Raw genomic sequence first — 22,066 nt, forward strand, 5'->3', positions numbered from 1 at the left:
GTGGTTGTAGAAGGGGGAGAAACTTAGCGTTACACTTATGGTAGTATTATATTACATGTTTGCTGGGGAATATTAAACTTCTGATGGTGTAGAAAAACACATGAACAGAAAGCAAATGGGTAGAAGATTTTGCTTCTGGAGAGAAATGTTGGAACTTTCATTTGATTAGCAGTAACTTGATGTTGAAGCTACTTCTCCGTAACAAATATGTGGGATTCTGTAAATATGTACTTACGTATCATATTTTTCTCAAAGCTTAATAAACAACTTAAAAAAATGCATCCACTTGCAACATGCGGAGAAATTAGTAGCAGTGCCCATTCAGAGGATATTGAAATAAATGCACAACTGGTGCAAAACTGTCTCTCTTCCCCTTAAATGTTTGCCAGGAGAGTCATGAGGTAAATTTATCCAATAGTATTCCATACTTGATGGCAATGTCTGTATTTAATTTTGAAACAAAAATCATGCCATAAATTATGCACTTTATAACAAAATTAAATCATGCATTCTTATTGGAACACCCTGAGCCATAATGGTCTAGTTGGTAGGGCATCTGACTTCCACGTGGGAGACCCAGGTTCGATTCTCAGGGTGTGTGATCTAAGGTCGGAATGTTTCCAGCCTTGCCCACACATAAACTAGCTCTGGGGCTTACCCAGACTTAAATCAATGGGTACCTTGGGACAACCCTGGGCCAGAGCATGGTGCTGATCACATCACCTTCAAAACAGGCTGATATTGAGAATGCTACCTCCACATCCCCTAAATGTGCCTTCATGGCATGGTGCTATATGCACGGGGAACTTTACCTTACACCCTACATAAAGCATTACAACCTATAACTAACTAGAGACCTATTAACATTGTCCACTTACACTGGAGATTCGCCTTCAGGAGTGGTTCCTCCTCGACCCTCTGCACGAGATATTCTTGCGAGAGAAGAGGCAGGCGAACATGTTCCATCAGTTCTGCAAGATGCTGCTGGCGATTCTCGAGATCATGGTGAACCCAGGATATGACACACTCAAAAACCTACAAGAGATAAAGTATAATAAAGATCATGAACTGAACTGAAGTGCAGATAAAACTTAAAGAAGGTTTTACTTGGAAATGATCTGAAACTCAACGGTCTCTCCTCTACTTCTCCCAACAGACGGAAAGGAGAACATAGCTCGGAGCTCTGTTTATGGCACTAAAACAAATTTGTTGTTGCAAAATAATCCAACACGGTCATTTTTATTATTTTCTATTTTTTTTGTTTATCTGCAACATTTCGTTCTGGTTTCTCAGAACTTTTTCAAGCTACACTAACATATACATACAATAACATCTTAGCGTAGCTTGAAAAAGTTCTGGGAAACCAGACCTAAATGTCGCAGATAAAATAAAATAAAAACCATTAAAAATAACCATGTTAGATTATTTCGCATCTATACAAAGTGGTTATGCGAACGTTTAAGAAGAACATAAATTTGGTGTTGTTAAATAATTTGCACCTCTCCTTTGCCTATACATATGGAAGTGAATTCTCCACCAACTCCCATTGCCCTATTGACATGGGTGTCCTTACAAGAAAATAAATTGTCCCAAAATAGTATTTACACTCTTTGAACGTTAATAACAGAGAAACTATGAAAGATAACTCGAATGGACTTTTTGTACTTGAATCTGCGATGTCTATGTTGAGTGTGTGTGAGAGTAGATGTAGGCATTCTGTTGTTATTAGTTCCATCACAGACCAACAGGCGGTAGAAATTAGTGTACTGTTTGACCAGCGATTCGAGAGCTCCAGTTGGCAAAGTGCCAAGAAAAAGGGGAAGTTGGCGATAGGAAGGCAGGCTGGAGAACGCCGCTCGCGGTTGCACGTTGAACAGTGTTACCAATCTGCGAGGATGCTTATCCACCAGAACATAAGTAACGAAAACCAAGGGACATGCACAACCATGCCCTTTGTCCTTCTTACAATTTAAATAGAAGGATAGTAGGGTAAAGAATTGCAGTTTCACTTATAGGGGCATCGTTAGAATGGTGGTCTGGGGAGGCGCCCTGTATAGGAATGTGTTCTTGTTTTCATTATTTGGTTTTGATGATGTGGGTTAAATTACTTTTGTTCTCAAGAGATGGCGTATGGAGTCCATGTATCAGCTGTTTGCGTGGGCGCCAAGCAAAGAAAACGGTTAGTGAGAGAGAAGTAACATGGCGCGAATCGCGATAACCACAGCTGGACATTACTAAGCACATACGTCGTCTAAAGTGATTAGAATTGCCTTTCAGTGATACTTCATGGTAGTTAGTGCATTACAGGTAGAAAATAGATGTCTCAAAAGAATCAGCGTGTGTATTTGTGATTGTGTTTTCTTACAAGAATCAACGCAACTCCAACATTTTTATGGTCCTCCAAGCCTTGGATGTCTTACCTCTACCTGACTGTGAACTGTAAACTTTGTGGTGAACGGTGTGTTCTAGTTTTGCATTGACATAGCGTGGTCCAGTTGTGTGGATTCGTGTCTCGAGAACTGAACGTTTTGTGCGGGTGGCAGAAGGGACATTCCGGAATCTCGATACTAAATTTATTGCGTAGCAAGCATATTCAGAAGGCGGGGAAGGAAATCAGCTGATTCTTCGTGCGAGCAGTGCAGCAGTGTTTCCAACCGGCGAGACGATTGTGTGTCCAACATCGGCAGCGCTGAAGTTTGCAGGTAATCAGGCTCATTTTAGTACCATTTCCTTTTCCTTTCTTTACATTACATTACGTTCATTAATTGCAGTATTGTGAAACCTTATCAGTTATCCTTTCACCATGACAGAGGCAGAGATTAAACGTTTAAAAGTTGTGCGAGGAAGCTACAAAGGGCAATTGACCCGTATGAAATCATTCGTCGATGCATTTGACATTAATATACAGAGTGTTCAGGAAATTAAATTGAGATTAAGTCACTTGACAGAGATGTGGGACAAATTCAATGACGTTCAAACCAGTTTGGAACTTCAATCGGAAGCAACCGAAGAGGAAGTTCACAGAATAGAATTTGAAGAAAAGTACTACAGCATTAGGTCTCAAATGGAGACAATAGTGATGCGGCATGATCAAATGAATCAGCCCAGTGTTAGTACTAGTTCTGTTACGTCAGTTCAGTCTCAACTTAGACTTCCAAAGATTTCCATACCCTCTTTTGATGGAAATTATGAAAACTGGCTTCCATTCAAGGACAATTTTAAAGTGTTGGTCCATGATAACAATACATTACCAGCAATACAAAAATTTCATTATTTGCGGTCCTCTTTAAAGGGACAAGCCAGTAAGCTCATTTCAAACTTGCAAGTCAGTGAGGCAAATTATACAGTAGCATGGAACTTGCTCACTGAAAGATATGATAATAGCAGGCTTATTGCATCACATTATGTTAGTGAACTATTACACATAAAGTCGGTGCGTAAAGAAGATGCAAATGAATTGAGACAGTTTGTAAATACAGCAACCTCAAATCTGAATGCTTTAAAGGCTCTTAAACTTGAGGTGCCTTTGGATGAAGTCATTTTATCACAACATTTTGTATCTCATTTGGATCACAATACTCGTAAGGAATTTGAATTATCACAAGAGCATGATTACTTTCCTACCTTGTCAGAATTATTTGCATTTGTAGAGCACAGGTGTCAAGCTTTAGAAAACATGAAACCGACACATAGTGACACCAATGCTAAGCAGTTTCAATCACATGATAAACAAGGTAAATTCATGAAACAAAGCAACACGTATTTAGCAACATCCAATAACATTCAGTGCATGTACTGTTCCGCAAATCATACTTTGTACCAATGTGAGACTTTCTTACAGGCAAGTTATAAACAGAAACAAGAATTTGTGAAGAAGAAAGGTATTTGTTTTAATTGTTTATCTTCAAAACATTCAGTGAAATTTTGTAAATCTGGAAATTGTAAAATTTGTAATTTGAAACATAATACTCTCTTGCACAGGGATACACCTGAAAGACCAAGATCGGCGAGTGTCAGTAACAATACAAGCAATAGACAACTATTGAATTCCAGGGTGTCTCCTCAAGAAAGCAACAATGTGGCAAGAGATGAAGCACCTCAATCTTCATATTGTACAGTCAAAGAAAGACACACTTCACAAGTTTTATTGTCAACTGCCTTAGTGAAGGTAAAGGGCAACAATGGACAATTTCATTATTGCAGAGTTCTCTTAGACAGTGGGAGTCAGTCTAATTTTGTAACCACATCATTAGTGCAAAAACTACGACTGACGAAAGAAAACTATGTTGTTCCAGTTCAGGGAATAAACAATTCGTGTCTTGAAACTAAACATTGTGTAGATGTTGTAATCCAGTCTAGAACGTCTAATTATACAACAACAGTGAAGTGTCTTGTGTTACCAAAAATCACAGGCGACTTGCCTACACAGGTAATCGATTGCAGTACTTGGAATCTTCCAAAGGATATTCAGTTTGCTGATCCTTCATTTCATCAGCCAGGCAACATAGATTTGTTGATTGGATCTGAACTATTTTTCTTGCTACTACGTTCAGATAGAACAAGAATAGGAAATTATCCTGTACTTCAAGATACAGAGTTAGGATACATTTTAGCAGGAACTATGCCTCAACAATGTGAAGCACCTACAACAGTTACTTCATGTTTTGTACGTACTGAAGATAGCCTTCAATTACAATTACAGAGGTTTTTTGAGTTAGAGGAAGTATTCACAAAGACCAAGAGCAAAGAAGAAATGGATTGTGAAAGGCATTTTCAAGAAACAACCATCAGGCAGAAGGATGGTAGATTTATGGTTAGGCTACCATTCAAACCAAATCATACTGAATTAGGGAATTCGTTTCAACAAGCAGACAAAAGATTTCATCAGTTGGAAAGAAGATTAACAACACAGCCAACACTCAGGCAGAACTATTGTGAATTCATGGACAATTATGAATCATTAGGCCACATGAAGCAAATTAAAACTACTGATGAAGAGAACAAGGAGTCATATTACCTACCGCATCATGCTATTATTAGAGAAAGTACTACAACACCTGTGAGAGTTGTATTTGATGGATCATCGAAAACAGACAGTGGACTATCCCTTAACGATGTTCTAATGACAGGGCCTACAGTCCAAGAAGATCTATACTCTATTGTACTGAGGTTCAGAACGCACAAGATAGTTTTTACAGCAGATATAGCCCAGATGTTTCGCAACATTAGAGTCCATCCTTATGACACTAAATATCAAAGAATATTGTGGAGAAAATCACCAAACGAAGAAATACAAACTTATGAATTATTAACTGTAACTTATGGCTTAACCTCATCGCCGTACCAAGCTGTTGATGCATTACAAATGCTTGCAAGACAGGAAAACGAAAACTTTCCCAATGCATCCAGCATATTATTAAGGGATTTTTATTGTGACAATGTAGCATCAGGAGGTGATAACATTGAAACTATGCTCAACTTACAGTCTGAACTGAATGAACTCTTGAAACGAGGTGGATTTATTTTACGCAAATGATGCTCCAATTGTGAGGAATTGGTGCAAGCAGTACCAGAAGAACACAGAGAAGTTCATTTACCATTTCAGTTCAATAATGAAGCAGAAATAAACACATTAGGCCTCATCTGGCAACCATCAACAGACAAATTTTTAATATCGTGCAAAGTAGCGAAAGATGGAGACTTTTGTTCACCATTAATGAACATAACCAAACGACAAGTTGTGTCAATTGTTAGCTCCATATTTGATCCACTGGGACTTATCAGTCCAACTGTCATTTTATACAAGATGTTTTTGCAGAAACTTTGGAGTTGTAAATTGGAGTGGGATGAACAATTAGATTCAGATTTAAGAAACCAATGGACGAATTTGTATCAACAACTACCAGATATAGTTCACATCCAAATAGAGAGATTTATACTGACAACAGAAAAGACAAATGACATTCAGATACATGGATTCTGCGACGCAGCAGAAGGAGCTTATGGTTGTTGCATTTATATTAGATCAAGAGATGAGTTAGGAAGAATCAATGTTAAATTACTGTGCGCAAAGTCAAGAGTAGCGCCAATAAAAAAAGTTACTTTGCCACGACTAGAATTGTGCGGTGCTCTTCTATTAGCTAAACTAGTTAAGAAAACAACACCAATTTTGAGAATTCCAATTGACAGTACATATTTTTGGACAGATTCAAAAATCGTACTTGGGTGGCTAGCAGCGTCCCCCACTCGATGGAAAACCTTCGTAGGTAACCGTGTTGCACAGATCCAGGAACTTTCTGTTATTAACCAATGGCATCATGTCACATCTAAGTGTAATCCAGCAGATTTGATAACAAGGGGAGTAGAACCAAGAGCCCTCAAGGATTCGGAAATTTGGTGGAATGGACCTACGTGGTTAAAAGAAGATACTTGGCCATTACATGTTATGGAAAATAGCGAACTTGAAGAATGCATAACAGAATAAAGGAAGATAGTTACATCAATGTTTAGCAAGATACATGGAACAGAAGCAGATTTCATGCTGAGATTTTCCACATTACAGAGATTGCTTCGTGTAGTAGCAACATGCTACATATTCATTTACAATGTTAAGAATCCTGTTTCGAAGAGAACAGGAAACTTTTCTTATGTTGAATTACGTGCAGTACTGATGAAATGTATCTTAATTGTGCAACGCATTTCATTTCCACAAGAAATTCATGACTTAGAAGAAGGACAACAAGTATCAAAAAATAGTCCTATCAAGGATCTTCATCCATTTATTGATGACAGACAGCTGTTACGAGTTGGTGGAAGACTCGAAAATTCAGAATTGCCATATGAGAGCAAATATCAATTAATTTTGCCTACCAAACATCATCTGACGCAACTCATAATTGAATCAGAACATCGTCGTTTATTACATGCAGGGCCTCAATTGTTGATAAGCTCTTTAAGACAGGAATACTGGATTCCACATATCAGACAAACAGTAAGATCTGTCTTGCATAAATGCTTAATATGTTTTAAGTTGCAAGCCAAGGCGTCACATCAACTCATGGGACAATTACCAAGTCCAAGAGTCACACCATCACGTCCGTTTTTAAATACAGCAGTAGATTATGCTGGTCCTTGCATCCTAAGAACAAACAGAAGAAGCAGAATCACTACCAAGGGATATGTAGCTATATTTGTGTGCATGGCTACTAAAGCAGTGCATATTGAAGCAGTTATTTCCTTAACGTCAGACGCATTTATCGCTGCTCTACGCAGATTTGTTTCTAGAAGAGGAAAATGTCAAAACATATACAGTGACACCGGGACTAATTTTGTTGGAGCTAATAGAGAACTGAGAGAACTCAGTCAACTCTTCAAAGCAGAACAGCTAAAAGGTGGACTTGAAGATTTTGCAATAAAAGATGGAATCAACTGGCACTTCATTCCAGCTAACGCGCCCCACTTTGCAGGATTGTGCGAAGCCGCTGTAAAGTCTATGAAATATCACTTTAAGAGGATAGTGGGAAATGCTTCTTTGACATACGAAGAGCTTGCAACTTTGTTAACGCAAATTGAAGCATGCCTCAATTCCCGACCCCTGACCTCAATATCTGATAATCCCAGTGACACCTTTTACTTAACACCCGGTCACTTTCTTATAGGGTCACCTCTCATGTCCATACTTGAGCCTGATTTAACTAACTTGCCCCAAAACAGTCTTTCTAGATGGCAACACATTCAGCAATTACAACAACATTTTTGGAAAAGATGGTCGAAGGATTATCTCCACGAACTACAACAGCGTCGTAAATGGACGGCTTCAACAGAAAATCTTCAACCAGGCATGGTGGTTCTGGTCAAAGAAGACAACGCACCTCCACTTACATGGAAAATAGCAGTAGTGGAAGAGACGTTTCCTGGTAAAGACGGTGTAGTGCGTGTGGCAAAAATTAGATCAACAACTGGTTTTACTAAAAGACCAGTGAACAAATTGATTCCCTTACCTAATGACAATTGAATTAGCAAATCTGTTGATTGGAATTTATCCAATCAAGAGGGGGAATATGTATAGGAATGTGTTCTTGTTTCAATTATTTGGTTTTGATGATGTGGGTTAAATTACTTTTGTTCTCAAGAGATGGCGTATGGAGTCCATGTATCAGCTGTTTGCGTGGGCGCCAAGCAAAGAAAACGGTTAGTGAGAGAGAAGCAACATGGCGCGAATCGCGATAACCACAGCTGGACATTACTAAGCACATACGTCGTCTAAAGTGATTAGAATTGCCTTTCAGTGATACTTCATGGTAGTTAGTGCATTACAGGTAGAAAATAGATGTCTCAAAAGAATCAGCGTGTGTATTTGTGATTGTGTTTTCTTACAAGAATCAACGCAACTCCAACACGCCCTCTCCAAGATTTTGGCAAAAAAAAAAAAAAAATGTCATTTCAACAAAATAAACACATGACGCAAGTGAAATGTTCGTAAAGATGATGTGCAACACATAAGCATACAGAAAAACAGAAACATTTGAATGACGTTGTGCAGAAAATTATGTGAAAAAATGTGAAATAGCATACCTTTTGTGAAAGTAGTTCAATCGTCCAAGTCATCCGAATCGGAAGCTGACTCATCACTGTCATTTAAATTGACCACCAGAGGCTCGCAGACTTCTTTGATTATTCCGTCTCTGTCCCAATAGATATTTTCCAATGAAGACACATGAGAGCAGTGTTTCTTCCACTTTTCGACTGTGACACTGTTAATCGCCTGTTCAGAGTATATTAACAGATTTGACATATTTGTGTCACCAGTTACGTTGCGATCGCGAATAAATCTTTTCACATCTGCCCACACATATTCAATGGCATTAATATCGCAAAGATAAGGAGGTAACCTTAAAGCAACGTATCCATGTTCTTCGAGTATCGTGTCGAATTTGAATATTTTCCTTGCAGGCACGTTTCTTCTCACCAGATCTAATAGCTCAACTTTGCGCATTTGGGGACAATGCACGATCTTATTTGCAACGAGCCAATCTAAAATTGCTTGTTTAGTATTGGAAGCTGTTGGAACCTTGTTCACTACGATAGAGTGGTAAGGGGCATTGTTTATAACAACAACAGCATTACGGGGAAGGTTTGGAATTAGTTTTTCCTTTGCCCACTTTTCGAAGATCGTCGAGTTCATCTGACCATGATAATCCCCACTTGTTGTATTGGCTTTGTACAATAAATTTGAATTCGGTATGAAACCCATTTCTCCCCCCGCACACAAAACAATTATGCGCCATGAGGCATTACCGGTTTGAACCACTCCACATTCGTCTTTACTTTGCCAGCATTTTCCAAATGTAAGGTTGCTGTCTATCCACGTTTCGTCTACAAACACAAGAGGCCTATTTTCTTCCCTGTAACGTCGTACTGTTCTCAAATACAGGGTTCTAGCTAAAACTATATCGTTTCGTTCCATGATGAACTTTCTTTTGTTCTGTGACCTTTTGAAACAAAAACCGATCTCGTGGAGAATTTTCCTTAAGGTTTCACATTTCCTACGAAACCCAATGCGTTCGTTCAACACAGGAAGAAATTTACGAATGGTTGGCACAGTTTTCTCGACCACGTAAAATTCATGAATAGCTCTTCTTATTACAGCAGTATCAAAATCGTCTAAAGCGACATTCTCAATAACGCTTTTTCTCTGGCGTTTTCGGGGTGATCGAAATTGCGGGTTATCTTCGCCCTTTGCTTCACTGCGAATTCTCTTCACAGTCGGCTCTGATACACCCGCGATTGCACTCGCACGGTTTGTAGCCTGAGAAATTGGAATTAGAGGGTGGCATTCTAATGCTTCTTTGTCGCAGAATGCAAGCACATTGTGCACCATCTGTTTGCATGCGCTGCGTAGAGGTTTAACACCAGAACGTTGTGACGGTCCTGCCTCCATCATTACAAAAGCAGATACAGAACTTCGCACGAACACACTACAAACACACACACGAAGAAACTTCGTCTTTCCGCGTTTTGTTTATACTCCTCGTCCGGATTCCAACCTCACTTTACACCAAAGAAAGTTCCGAAAGATCAGTTTTCCCCCTAACAACCAAAGACTACTAGAAGGAAATGCTGGGGCCAGACATGCCTCTTTTCGCGACTGCCGCGGGTGTGACTTCATCAGCGGACAAAACCCAGCTGAGACTTTACCCCATACGGAAAGAAACGTGAAAAGTCTGATCTGTTTTGTTCTTTTCGCTCCTTTTTTTCTTGTATTTCTGGATTGTTGGGTTCAGGGTGCGAAATCCTGGGGGGGGGGGGGACGAGGGGCATTTCCCCCCACCAACAATCTTGGCCTCAAAAATCCACTCACCAAAAAATTTCCCGGGGGGGGGGGGGGGTAGAGTTTTTGTTATAACAAAGAAAAGATAAGCAATTACTTTCAATTTCAAATATACTTTACTAAGAATAATATCGAAAACACACACAAATTAGTGTGGTTTTGAATGCTTTCTCTCTCAAGAGATCATTAACAAATCTACATCAATACGCACAATAAAAGAAAAACAAGAATGCAAAACAATAATAACTATGAAATCTAATTGATTTATATTAACATAAAGCACAAACTAAACAAAAACTTACACATAATAAAACCACTTCAAATATGTTATAATTTATTAACGTCTTTAACCGGTTAGTAAAGGAATTAGTTAGCTGCTTTACACTATCTGATATGTATGAAAGAAACAAATTAATTTCTAATTAATAATCATCATAATTATTTTAATTTAGTAATTTATTTTTACGTTTAATAACTAGAAATATGTACATCCCATAATTCACGTATGTTTGTGGAGATGGGGGGTTTTAGGTTAAGAACTTTCTCCCCCTCACCAGTTTTCAATGATTTCGCACCCTGGTGGCTTGTGAGGTGTTGCAGTTTACAATGCCTTCAGTGAGGTGTTGCGACGTGTCGTGATCTCCGATGAAAAAATAAAAACAGCGGGTGACAATATATACCTGAACACATCGCATCTAACGAGACTTGTTAGTGGCTTGTGATACCAGTAGTCTAATTACACATCAGGCTACCATACACTTCAATTGGGTTACAATTATTAGAATAAAAAAATAATAATATTGTAATTTATAATAAAGGCTCTCACGAGTATAGTAAGATAAAAACTGCAAACATACCCCTCAATTTAATATCCAGTCCCCCACTAAAATTCCTATGTCAATTTTAGGTTCACTGTTGGTATTGAAGAGTTGAATCTCGATTAGTGTTATTGTGCTGTGCTATTTTTTTTATATTTAATATAAAGACCATGGGAGTAAAACGTCGTAGTGAATGAATGGATGACTAAACACTGCAGGCAAAAGTGACAACAGCGCTTTACGGAAAAACAGGTGGTGGCCATGGACGTCTGCAGGATTTTTTCCAGGGAGGGGCAAGGAAGGTATTTTTTTCAGGGGGGGGAGCAAACAAGGCACATTTTCTCCAAAAATAGTGCTGTTCCCTAAAAACACATTGCTTAAATTTGAATTTATGGTGATCATGCAATAATTAACACATATTATTGTGGCTAAAATGAAACTATATGTGCGAAATACATAATGTTTGGTTGACTTTCATTTTTCAGGGGGGAATACTAAATACCCCTTGCCCCCCCCCCCCTTCCGGGCGCCCATAGTGGTGGCTCGAAACCCGATACGGGTCCAGTCGGCTTCCTCTGGGGTTGGGTCAAAGATGCCCAACTGGCGTTACGTTCAAGACTTCAGCTTTTGCAAAGACGCCTCTCCACGGCCAGAGCACTTCCAATATCTTGTGTCAATATTCTCCGGTTGGCAACATTGCTCTCTTTCCCCACGTGACACTCGCGCTGCTCGCGTTTCAGAGAAGCGGTTCCGCAAACTCCCCCAATTTATGACTGGACTCTTCTACTTCGGGCATGCGCAGAAAACTCGAGAGCTCTCGGATCGCTGGTCAAACAGTACACAAAATGGCAGAGTTGAGAATTTTTTTCAGGCAACGTAAGAAGTGTCTAATATCCACCCAGATCTCCATACACATGTACACAGTTACATTTCTACCTGTGGAGAACTGTGAAGAATGATGTGTAAGCCACACACACTGACTGACATGATACTTGCAATTGGGACTACCTGAGCTTGCTTTCCCAAGGAAACCTTATCCTGTTTGTTGATCTGTTGGACAGAGTTGCAGAAGATGTATTGCTGCCAATGAATATCTATAACTTGTGGCAGCAATTAGGGGGCATTTCCCCGCCCCCTCTTAGCCACTTTTGCCCCCGCACTATGCTAACTCTTATCTATGAGGAACCCCATCAACACCACTGATTATAACTTTAAGTTATGTAACATCAAAAAAAGTTCATACTTGCTGTTATTAGTGCTAATGTTTATATTCAAAGAGTGTAAACACTATTTTGGGACACACTATATATACACATTGATCAATATCATTTCCAAAATGTGATAGATTTCAGTTACATGGGCACAATCCTCAACAGTGACAAAACAGATTAATAAAAGGATAATGGTTGGAAATGCTTATAATAAATTATTGACATCAATTCTCCTATCTACACATTTAAAAGTAAAGATACAGGACTGTCATTAAGACCTATGGATCAGAAACATGGACTATTGACTGACGACAACGCTTAACATGATTTTGAAGCAGATCTTGAAGAATACATGGGCCTACAGTTATAAATGATGGAACGGAACTTATGCACTTTCATTAAGTTTTTTTCTTCAAATAATCATCAAATTATGCTGAAATAAAAACATTCATTGGATGAATTTTACTAAAAACTAAACACTACAATTATTTTTACCTGAGATAGCATAACAGGTCTCATGGCCATTGCTATCTGGTTTTCTAGACTACAGCTCACTACTTCCTTTCAAGTACATACCCAATTGTCCTCGCAACAATGCCAAATGCGTACAGGAACAAAACCAATAAATGAAAAGCTGCATTTGGGCAATTGGCATTTAGGAACATCCTGATTGGCAGGTAAGAAAGGATAAATGGTACAAACTCACAATACTCAGTAAAACTAAAAACATTCACTTTTCTATTGAAAACGAAATATGCATGTTCCTAATAATAGCATTTCTTATTTGTACTGAGCGTTCCATTCCTGTAAGTTGGTGGTAAAAGAGTTCATCTCCTCCACATTAGTTTTATTGAAGATTAATAATAAATAACCCACGGCGTAACAGACCATTGAGGGCCCATGTCTACCCAATGACTGCCAGCCTTACTCCAATCTCATCATACTCACTCATCCAAGGTGGGAGATCATCCGACCAGTTAAAGGGTGATGCGTGGTCAGCAGGACGAACCCACAGTCGGCATCGTAGGTTTTCATGACGGGGTTACACTACTCATTCATAGCTCCTCATGATAGTGGGTGGCCACTGGTCGCATACCCAAGCAAAAAACTCAGGAAAAAAGTTGTTACACTTCCCCCAGGAGACTCGAACCTGCGTGCGTCCCTTAGCCACAGCCCCAAGCATGACACAGACCATGGGGCAGGACTTTATTGAAGATTAATGTTACTGTACTTAATTTGCTGACACGAGTTTATCAACAAAGTTACAAGAAACAAGCAAATCAAACTCTAAATTTAGTTGATCCTGTACACATCAACTTGTCAAAATTATTGGGGGATGGGGCTCTGATCCCTGAACTAAATTAATGAATGACTCACTCCCTCCTTTTTTTAAGTTTTGGCCTCAGTGTTCGGAATCTCATAAAAGCCCATGAATTCCTCAAAAATATCAATTTTTTTATCCACAGTTCTAATGCAGAATATTAATTGTCCACGGATGAATATGTCACAAGTTTCGTCAACCATAATAGCAAATAGCAACCCGACTTTTAAAATCTGCTACCACGGAGCGCGAAACAGATCTCCCTAGTATATCAATGACCTCGTTCTGAATGTCATGTTAGAGCCATTTGTAGCCCACTCTCCTAGTTCATGCACATCATCTTTTGAAACTCTTTTTAGTAAAAATGGTAACAATACTCATAATTAAGTACTTAGTATATAGTAAAGTCATGTGTTTTGCTGTCTCTGGTCATAGCCTGCCCACCCCCCCAAAGTTGATGGTTTAGTGGTCTCAGCCCCTCAAAGTTGATGGTCTAGAACATTTCAAATGTGTATTTAAAGTTAAGTTCATGTGGCACAATTCAGAGTAAACTTTACAAGAGAAACAAAATAATACATTAGATCCTCTAAAGCAAAATTATTTGGGGGGCTCTGCCCCATGGAGTCTGCGCCTATGCCTGTACACATATATTGATCTTATTGTATAATTTATTTCTACTGACATATCGTAAGGAATCATAAGATTTATACAATGGAACTCTTAATTTTATGATTTCCTGCATATTACTCTAGCCTTTCTGATTCCAATAAAGAAGCATATTTCATCATATAGATCCCAAATAAATGTACGGTGCTTTTCACAAACAAGTTGCCCATGGAGCACATCTCTCGGCATTTAGACCCACAGCTTTGCGCTGACCTTGGCACTGGACACGTCAGTGCTTCAGTATCCAGATAGCTGGTGTCCAGTTTGCACGTGTTTGTGAAGTGTTAAGGTGTTAACAAGTGTTTTAGATTGTTTTGTTTTAGTTTACATATTGCTGGTACTTTTCTGCAGTCTAATAATGTCACGCTATACGTACAATTTAAAACATCATTACAAATTCTCGTAGGGAAGTTAGGTGTTTTGCAGCAGAATTCCCAGATGTTTCTGTTCCACACCCAGAGCATTCGAAAATTTGTAAAGAAATTTAGGGAAACATGCTCTGTTCTTCACAAGAAGCGAAGGGTAAAACAGCGTATGTTTGCTGAGTAGAAACTAGATGACATTGGAGAACGATTGGAACATACTTCTCAAAAATCCCTCTGCGCATTGCACAAGGTATAGACATTTCCATGATGTCTGCATGGCGAGCTACCAAGCTTTCCAACCTGAAGCCACGGATTACAAGAAATTAAAGAAAATATCAGGAGAGAATTTGAAGGCAATTTCGGAAGAGGAACTGATACATGTTAGTGAAAATTTCCTACAAAGATGCCGTAAATGTGTGGAAGCAGGAGAACAACATTTCCAACAACTCTTGTAACAAGTTACGTGCTCATTTTAATTGTAACTGTCAATGTACTTGTACAAGCTTATTTCATTACATAGCTAGCAGTTTCAATTACGTGGTTGTTGCATCCAGCTTGCTGGCAGACGCCCTCTCACTGCCCGGCTGGCTAGCCACCACTCCACGAGCAACTTGACTGTGAAAAGCACTGAATATTATATTTATATTTACTCATTTCACCTTTTAACTCAAATGGATCTGATAATACAGAAATTTGTCAGGTACCATTGCTTGCAAGAAAAATGTACTGATTTTTGTTATGAATAATGAATAAAATACACATAGGTTCTATGAAAAACATAGGACAGTATCTTGTATTGAAAAAAAGACCTGTCATTACCTTCTCTTCAGATGGTACAGTTAGTCTATCACTGCAGATTAGTTTCGATACTTGCTGAGATGACAATGTCAAAAATTCTTCACATTCAACAACCTCTCTGCAAAACAACAAAAGAAGATAAACATTATTATTATTACTATTAATGGAAAAGAAATACTGTATTTACATGTGTATAATGCTCACCCTGGCTTTTAATGGGGAAAAGAAACAAACATTTATATCTTGTATATAATGTGCAGTACAATTCAGGATCAAGAAATGGCTTTCTTAGTTGTAGGTTATAAAGGAGTTGCTATGCCGATCAATCAAGAGTGAATGATAACATACCTATTCAATGAATCACCTTTTGCTATGTGATCCAAGAGGAGAATATCCCCTTGTATGTACATACAATGAGACACCAACCCATGCCACCTCTCCCCTCTGTGTTTAGCAGCTCAAAGTTTTCACTTCTGTAAACACCTTGTTTACTCCATGGAAGGTGAAAGCAAGATCAAAATTATGTTATGGATTTGCAATGATCAGGAAGTTATTTTTTATTTCTTCTCCTGCCCGACAAATACCACTGATTTAAACATCCCATTTGACGGGAGGTGCATGATTGAATTCTGCCACAAGGTCGCAGCTTTTCTCGGTGTAGCAAAAAACGTTCTGTTACAAAGTGAAAAAATCAGGGGAAATGGCAATTTCATTTTTATAGTGTTTCTTTAAAATTATTATTACTAAAGAAATCCAACATGGTAATTTGTATTTGCACCTGTTGATATATATGTAATATTTGATTTCCTTTATTTTATTTCACTTTTTGTGTCACTTTTGGCTTGCTAACGCTAATCTGAATTGATCTGTCATATAAACTATCAGGTTCTCTTGTACATTTTGGTAGGAGTAGGTAACATTGTTAAAAAGGAACAAACTGTTGTGCCTTGTGCCTGAGGTAGGTAGGTGAGGTCTTGCTGTCAATGGTGTGAAATTATTCGTTTATCACTGCCTATGAATGAGAGGGACCCAACAACTGATTTATTTCATTTGTGAATAAGTATGTAACGTGCACGATCCGGTATTAAAATTTTTGGACATTATATTTTAAAATATTTGAATTTTATTGAGGGTGTCATGTGTACTATTCGATGGTTGCCTTCCTGTTTCACTTCTGAAGGAAGGGGGATCCTGGTCCCTGAGTGAGAACTGATGCTTCCAACTCTAGCCGGCAGAAGGAGTAGTGTGTTACCTAGTCCGTGGCTCCATATCTTGGTGGTGGCCCGTTGCAACACCAAGAACGTGCTAGCCACTCTATCATGGAGGTCAGACACATTTAAGGTGCAAATCTAACTAACGAGTTGGGCAAACAATGAGTATTTTTAAGAACATCTAGTGTTGTAGACAGAGCCTCACATTTCGAAGTTTCCAACATAGTTGTAGTCTCCATTTCTGTATAATCCAGGTTAATTCTTATGATATGCAAATACCAAAAGCAATATTCTTACGGGAAGTGTTGTTCAATGTATGTCTCTGCATGGCTGAGTAGCTCCAAGCAGCCGTGCAAATCTGCGAAGGCTCTGATGCCCAGACAGTTGGTCGGGTGCAGCTGGGCCTGCAGGAAGTCACAGCAAGCATCCCTCACGTCTGTGAGCTGCAGGAGATTGGCTGCTGGTAGGAGAACCTGCAATTGTCATCGCTACACGTTACATCTCTAAACAGGAGGCAAAAACTTAAGACTAAAGTATAAGATATCAATTACATATATGGTAAAGTTACAAAATAACTGGATTGAGAATATGATAAAAATTAACATGCAATGTTAATTGGTCATGTTTTATTATCTAGAATCATCTATTCAGGTCTATCTGTATTTGTACTTTTGCTATTTAGAATCACATTTCTGCCACTTTTGGCTTACTGCAATAATGAGGATGAGCGATAAGATAAAATTGATGAAGGGACACTCACAAAGAACACCCATGCCCAGGCTGAGGCTTGAACCTGGGAATTTCTAATCGAGGCTAATCGAGAGTGGACTTACAGTTTAAAGTGGGATCCGAACTACTGTGTGCCTCCACCGGGTATCGAACTCAGGTCCCATTGATAAGAAGAGGATGACGCTTCCAGTACACCATCCGGGAGACCTTGGAAATTTGATTTAAAATTGCCAACGGGCTACCGAGCCGATGTGTATTCAGGTTAACAGATTTCTTTCTGGTGTTGGTGGGGATTGAATAAATGACTTGTAGTTTACTAATCTAGTGCACTAACCAAGTTTTGTTTGTGAAAATAGAATGCTCAAAATAGTACATTTCATTATCACTCATTTTAAACAAAATTGTGGAGGGGGAAGAAGTCAAAACAGTAATGAAAAAATATATAGTTCTGCAGCATCTCATATTCCATATTTCTGCAGCATTCTGGTAAATACGAGGGTTAAGTCATAAGTCATGGCAACTATTTTTTTTTCTTGCAAACAGGGGACAACACGAAAAATCTAAGATGTACGTTTGAAAGTGTATGGAATGTACCTTCGAATGAAGCCACCAGATGAAGTCTGGATGCAGGAGACTGTCGTAGGGAAGAGGCAGAACATAGGATATTGGACAACAGTGTTTTATTATGAGCCAGATCGGCAGTTGACACTCTACCCCGTTTGAAGGCATTGTTCAATAGGGCATGGCAAGCACACCCAGAGCTTCCCGTAGCTACGTATGGTATTCCCGTGCATTTCTGCCACGGAGAACTGCTATTTTAACGTACGAACGTTGCTCCTGCTTCATGGCCTCCATTTTCGAACGCTGTCACTCACCGACTGACCTTGGGTGCATGCTTACTACCCCACCGTTTTTCACATACAACATCTGGTGGCTTCTTTCGAAAGTACATTCCATACACTTTCAAATGTATATCTTAGATTTTTCGTACCGTCCCCTGCTCTCGAGAAAAAAAATAATTGCCATGACTTATGACTTAACCCTCGTATATGCCACCAAACACTCAAGGTATGAATCATTCAAAAACTAAAAGACCACCCTTTGGGGGTCAAAGCCTGCCAAGTGGCTTTTCACTGGGTAATGAGTGGTTTGCACATCGAGTCTCACTACTAATATTATCTATATTTCCAGGCTGATGGATGCTAATTGTTTTCAAGTATCTCCCACCAAGGGTCGGACCTGGGACTGCTTACATCATTTGGTTAAGCAGAAGCTCTGATTCTTTCAAGTCATCCACACTGTGAATGTCGTGTTTGAATTTTGGAATCTACAAAATTCTCTTTTATCTAAAAATTATCCCAGTCTTACTGCATGATTTATTATCTGGTTATTTTACGTCACTTTTCCGACACTTTCACCTAATCGAGACAATGAAGATGAATTGATGAAATGACGATCACAGACACATCGTATTGACTTTTGGGTGCCTTCTCAGATCACCCCTCTAACTGCACGAAGACAGGGACTATCTACATCACACAAAGATAAATTTGAAATAAGTTATTTCATAAATCAAATTCAGAATCAACTATCACCACTCTTGTACGCATAACGTAGGCTTTGATGCTTGAAGATAAGATTGTACACTTATTTCAAAAGGTTTGATGTTTCAGTGTTGCAAATTTGAATGATTTATACATCCCAGATGCTGCATAAAGTTAATGAAGGCAGTTGGCCTTCAAAATTAATTGGAAAACATCCATATCCACCCAACTTTATGTATGAAGTACTAAAACCACGTTTACCGCATCCTATATGAATTGTACACTTACTACCCCTATACACAAATATCTCCATGAATAAGTGCTGGGAAAAGATATATGTATCAACAATGGATAAAAATGCACCCCGTGATTTTAACCCATTTTCTGAGACGGAGCTATACATAAACTCTCCAAAATTTCTTTACGGAGCGTCTATATATACCGGGTAGCCAGAATTGAAGTTATCCAACTCAGAGCCCTCTGTAGCCTGTTTGAGGCATCGTAGAACTCTGAAATTTGTTGAATCCACTATGCAGACCATGGGGAAGAGGAAAACAGTTCAATTTTCCGCCACCAGGTTGAAATGTGGTGCTTTACTTTGGTTAAAGACCAACGTCAGGGTGGCTACAATTTCGTAAAAACAAAATTCCTTGATGTTTTCATTCATGTATTTATACATGTGTGTAATAAGGTCACTATATTTTAGCTAAGCACCACACTTAGAATCTCACTTAACCAAGTTAAAAGTAATAACGAGAAGGAACCCAAAACAGAATTTAACTGAAACAGGGAGATCAGAGGTGAGTGAGTTTTTATGAAATACTCTCCACATATTGACAAAAAGTAATCAAAGAATTACATTTTTATGAAAAATCATAACAATTATGCCATAAATAATACATAACTAGAGTAAAATTTTTGTAATATATGTATTAGTCCTAACATCAACCAAATACAACCCAAAAATTTCAACAAGAAAGTGGTAAATTGTAAGTCACTCACTGCACTAGATTTCTACATGAAAATAGTTCAAAGCATGACCTTTTCCCACAGTATTTATTGTGCAATTTCTACTGGAACTCAGTATGTGAAACTAAAGTATATTTTGTCTGCAACAAATCATACATTTCTTGCTTTTTCTATTTATCAATCAAAAACATACTTTCAGTGCATTACTACAAAAATGTTGATTTTTCAAAAAAAAGTAAATTTCCCAGACACTTCCATGACTTTTCCAGGATTTCCAGACTGGTTGGCACCCTGAAACATGGTTGCCATTATTGCGATAATATGTGCAATATATTAATAAAAATTCTTATTCCTAATATTATCAAATTATAATTTCCTTAATTATACACTGGCTGCAAATCATTCTGATTATGTTTCTGGTAAGTGGGGAGTACATAACCTGTAATCTCTTCAACTGTTACATTATGGAATATACAACATATTTTTATGTATGTGCCACAATCAAGGTGGGTTGATTTAAATCACTTTAAATAAATAATTTATAGAATAATGTACATAAGGATTTTGTAGATATCAGAATCACTTTTGGTGAAAGTACATCAATCTAGTAATAATTTAATAGTGTTTATTACACTTTAAGAAAGGAAAAGAAAGGAAACAAAATATATGTACTGATGGGCTGAAGATCATACGAAAGGAAATGTAATATGCAAACTGTAAACACACTTAAATTCCCTTGATTTAAAATTCAATAATAGAATAATATACAAAATTCTAATCATGTTAAATTGTGTCATTATCATTAAACTGTAAATAAACATGGCAGCTGATATTTTGCAAACTATAACACAGGCCTGCATGGGTTTGGATGACTCACAGATTATCGTTGCCCCTGAATAATTTCAGCACGCTGATTCCAAAAATGAAATAACGTGTAGTTTTTCAGAAAATAGCAATATAATAACTGCCTTAATTTCACAATGAAATGTGTAGATTATGGTAAAATATTGGGTTTCTACAATACAAATTCTCCAATTTCGAACTATAAATGCACATAGAATAGTAAGCATTTAATCCACCTTCCATCTTCACAAGACACACTGATATGAAAATTGTAAACTTTGATTACGTAAATTTCATTTTCGAAATCCCTCATAAAAATTTCCTTCACAAAATGTCCAAAACTCAATGTTATAATGTAGTGTCTTGATTGAACTTAATGACATGCAGAAAAATCATGATCTAGGGAAAAATCCTGACGTGATGGGAAGAAATACATTTCATTTGCATGATCAGCATTCAAAATACTTCCAGAATCACCTATTGGTTTGTAAACATCCAAAATTTCCTTTCTTTAAATTTATTTTATTGCATTCTGTAATGGACGTAATGGAATTGCGAATATGATAATTTTGATTGTGAAAAATGCTTATGGACGTCATTTTCATGATCAGCACTAAAAATACTTTTGGATTCACTTATTGATTTGGAAAGAACCTAAATTTTCCTTGCATAAATTGATGCGTTAGGCAATGGATGCAATGTAATGGCGAATATGAGAATTTTGATTGTGAAATTGTGAAAAATCCTGACATGATGGGGAAAAATGGATGTAATTTCCATGATTAGCATTCAAAATACTTCCAGAATCATCTATTGATTTCATATCATCGATTTTTTTAAAAAAATGCAGGGTGGTGTAATTTAAAAAATTGCCAAAATTCAGCTACAAAGACCTTAAAAAATATTTTAAGTTACAATTATAGAGTACATCAACAATGTTTTATTTTCACTGGAAAAAAGTTACTGAAATTATTATAGTTTCATTAACACACTCAACAAACATTTACATACTAGGTTCATATAATATATATAGTATCAGAAACAGAAAAATGTATTTTTAAGAATATTTTTTATTGGCTTCAATTAAATTGTTCAAATATTTTACAGGGCCCTTTACTAGAAACAGCCTTTCTATAAAAAAAAACATATCTATATGTATGGTGCCAAAAACCATACCAGCAATTTTAGGAGTGTTCTTTTTAATGATTTCTTAAATAAAAATCATGCTTTTTATGCACCCTTGCCACAATATAACTTGAAA

The 22,066-nt window shown here is 37.8% G+C and overlaps 1 protein-coding gene across 2 annotated transcripts in view; it reads right to left on the reverse strand.

The window, feature by feature from the left end:
- kel (kelch protein) overlaps positions 1 to 22,066 on the reverse strand; it is a 65,939-nt gene that overhangs the window by 35,672 nt on the left and 8,201 nt on the right. For both annotated transcript variants that reach the window (XM_083141576.1, XM_083141575.1), the window contains 3 exons: positions 17,018 to 17,193; positions 15,531 to 15,627; positions 879 to 1,035 (listed from right to left, as the gene is read on the reverse strand). In XM_083141576.1, the coding sequence (XP_082997702.1) occupies positions 879 to 1,035; positions 15,531 to 15,627; positions 17,018 to 17,193 (430 nt within the window). The remainder of the gene's footprint in view (positions 1 to 878; positions 1,036 to 15,530; positions 15,628 to 17,017; positions 17,194 to 22,066) is intronic.

The sequence above is a fragment of the Lepisma saccharinum genome, chromosome 20 (genome assembly GCF_977018435.1).
Source record: "Lepisma saccharinum chromosome 20, izLepSacc3.1, whole genome shotgun sequence".
Classification (NCBI taxonomy): Eukaryota; Metazoa; Arthropoda; class Insecta; order Zygentoma; family Lepismatidae; genus Lepisma; species Lepisma saccharinum.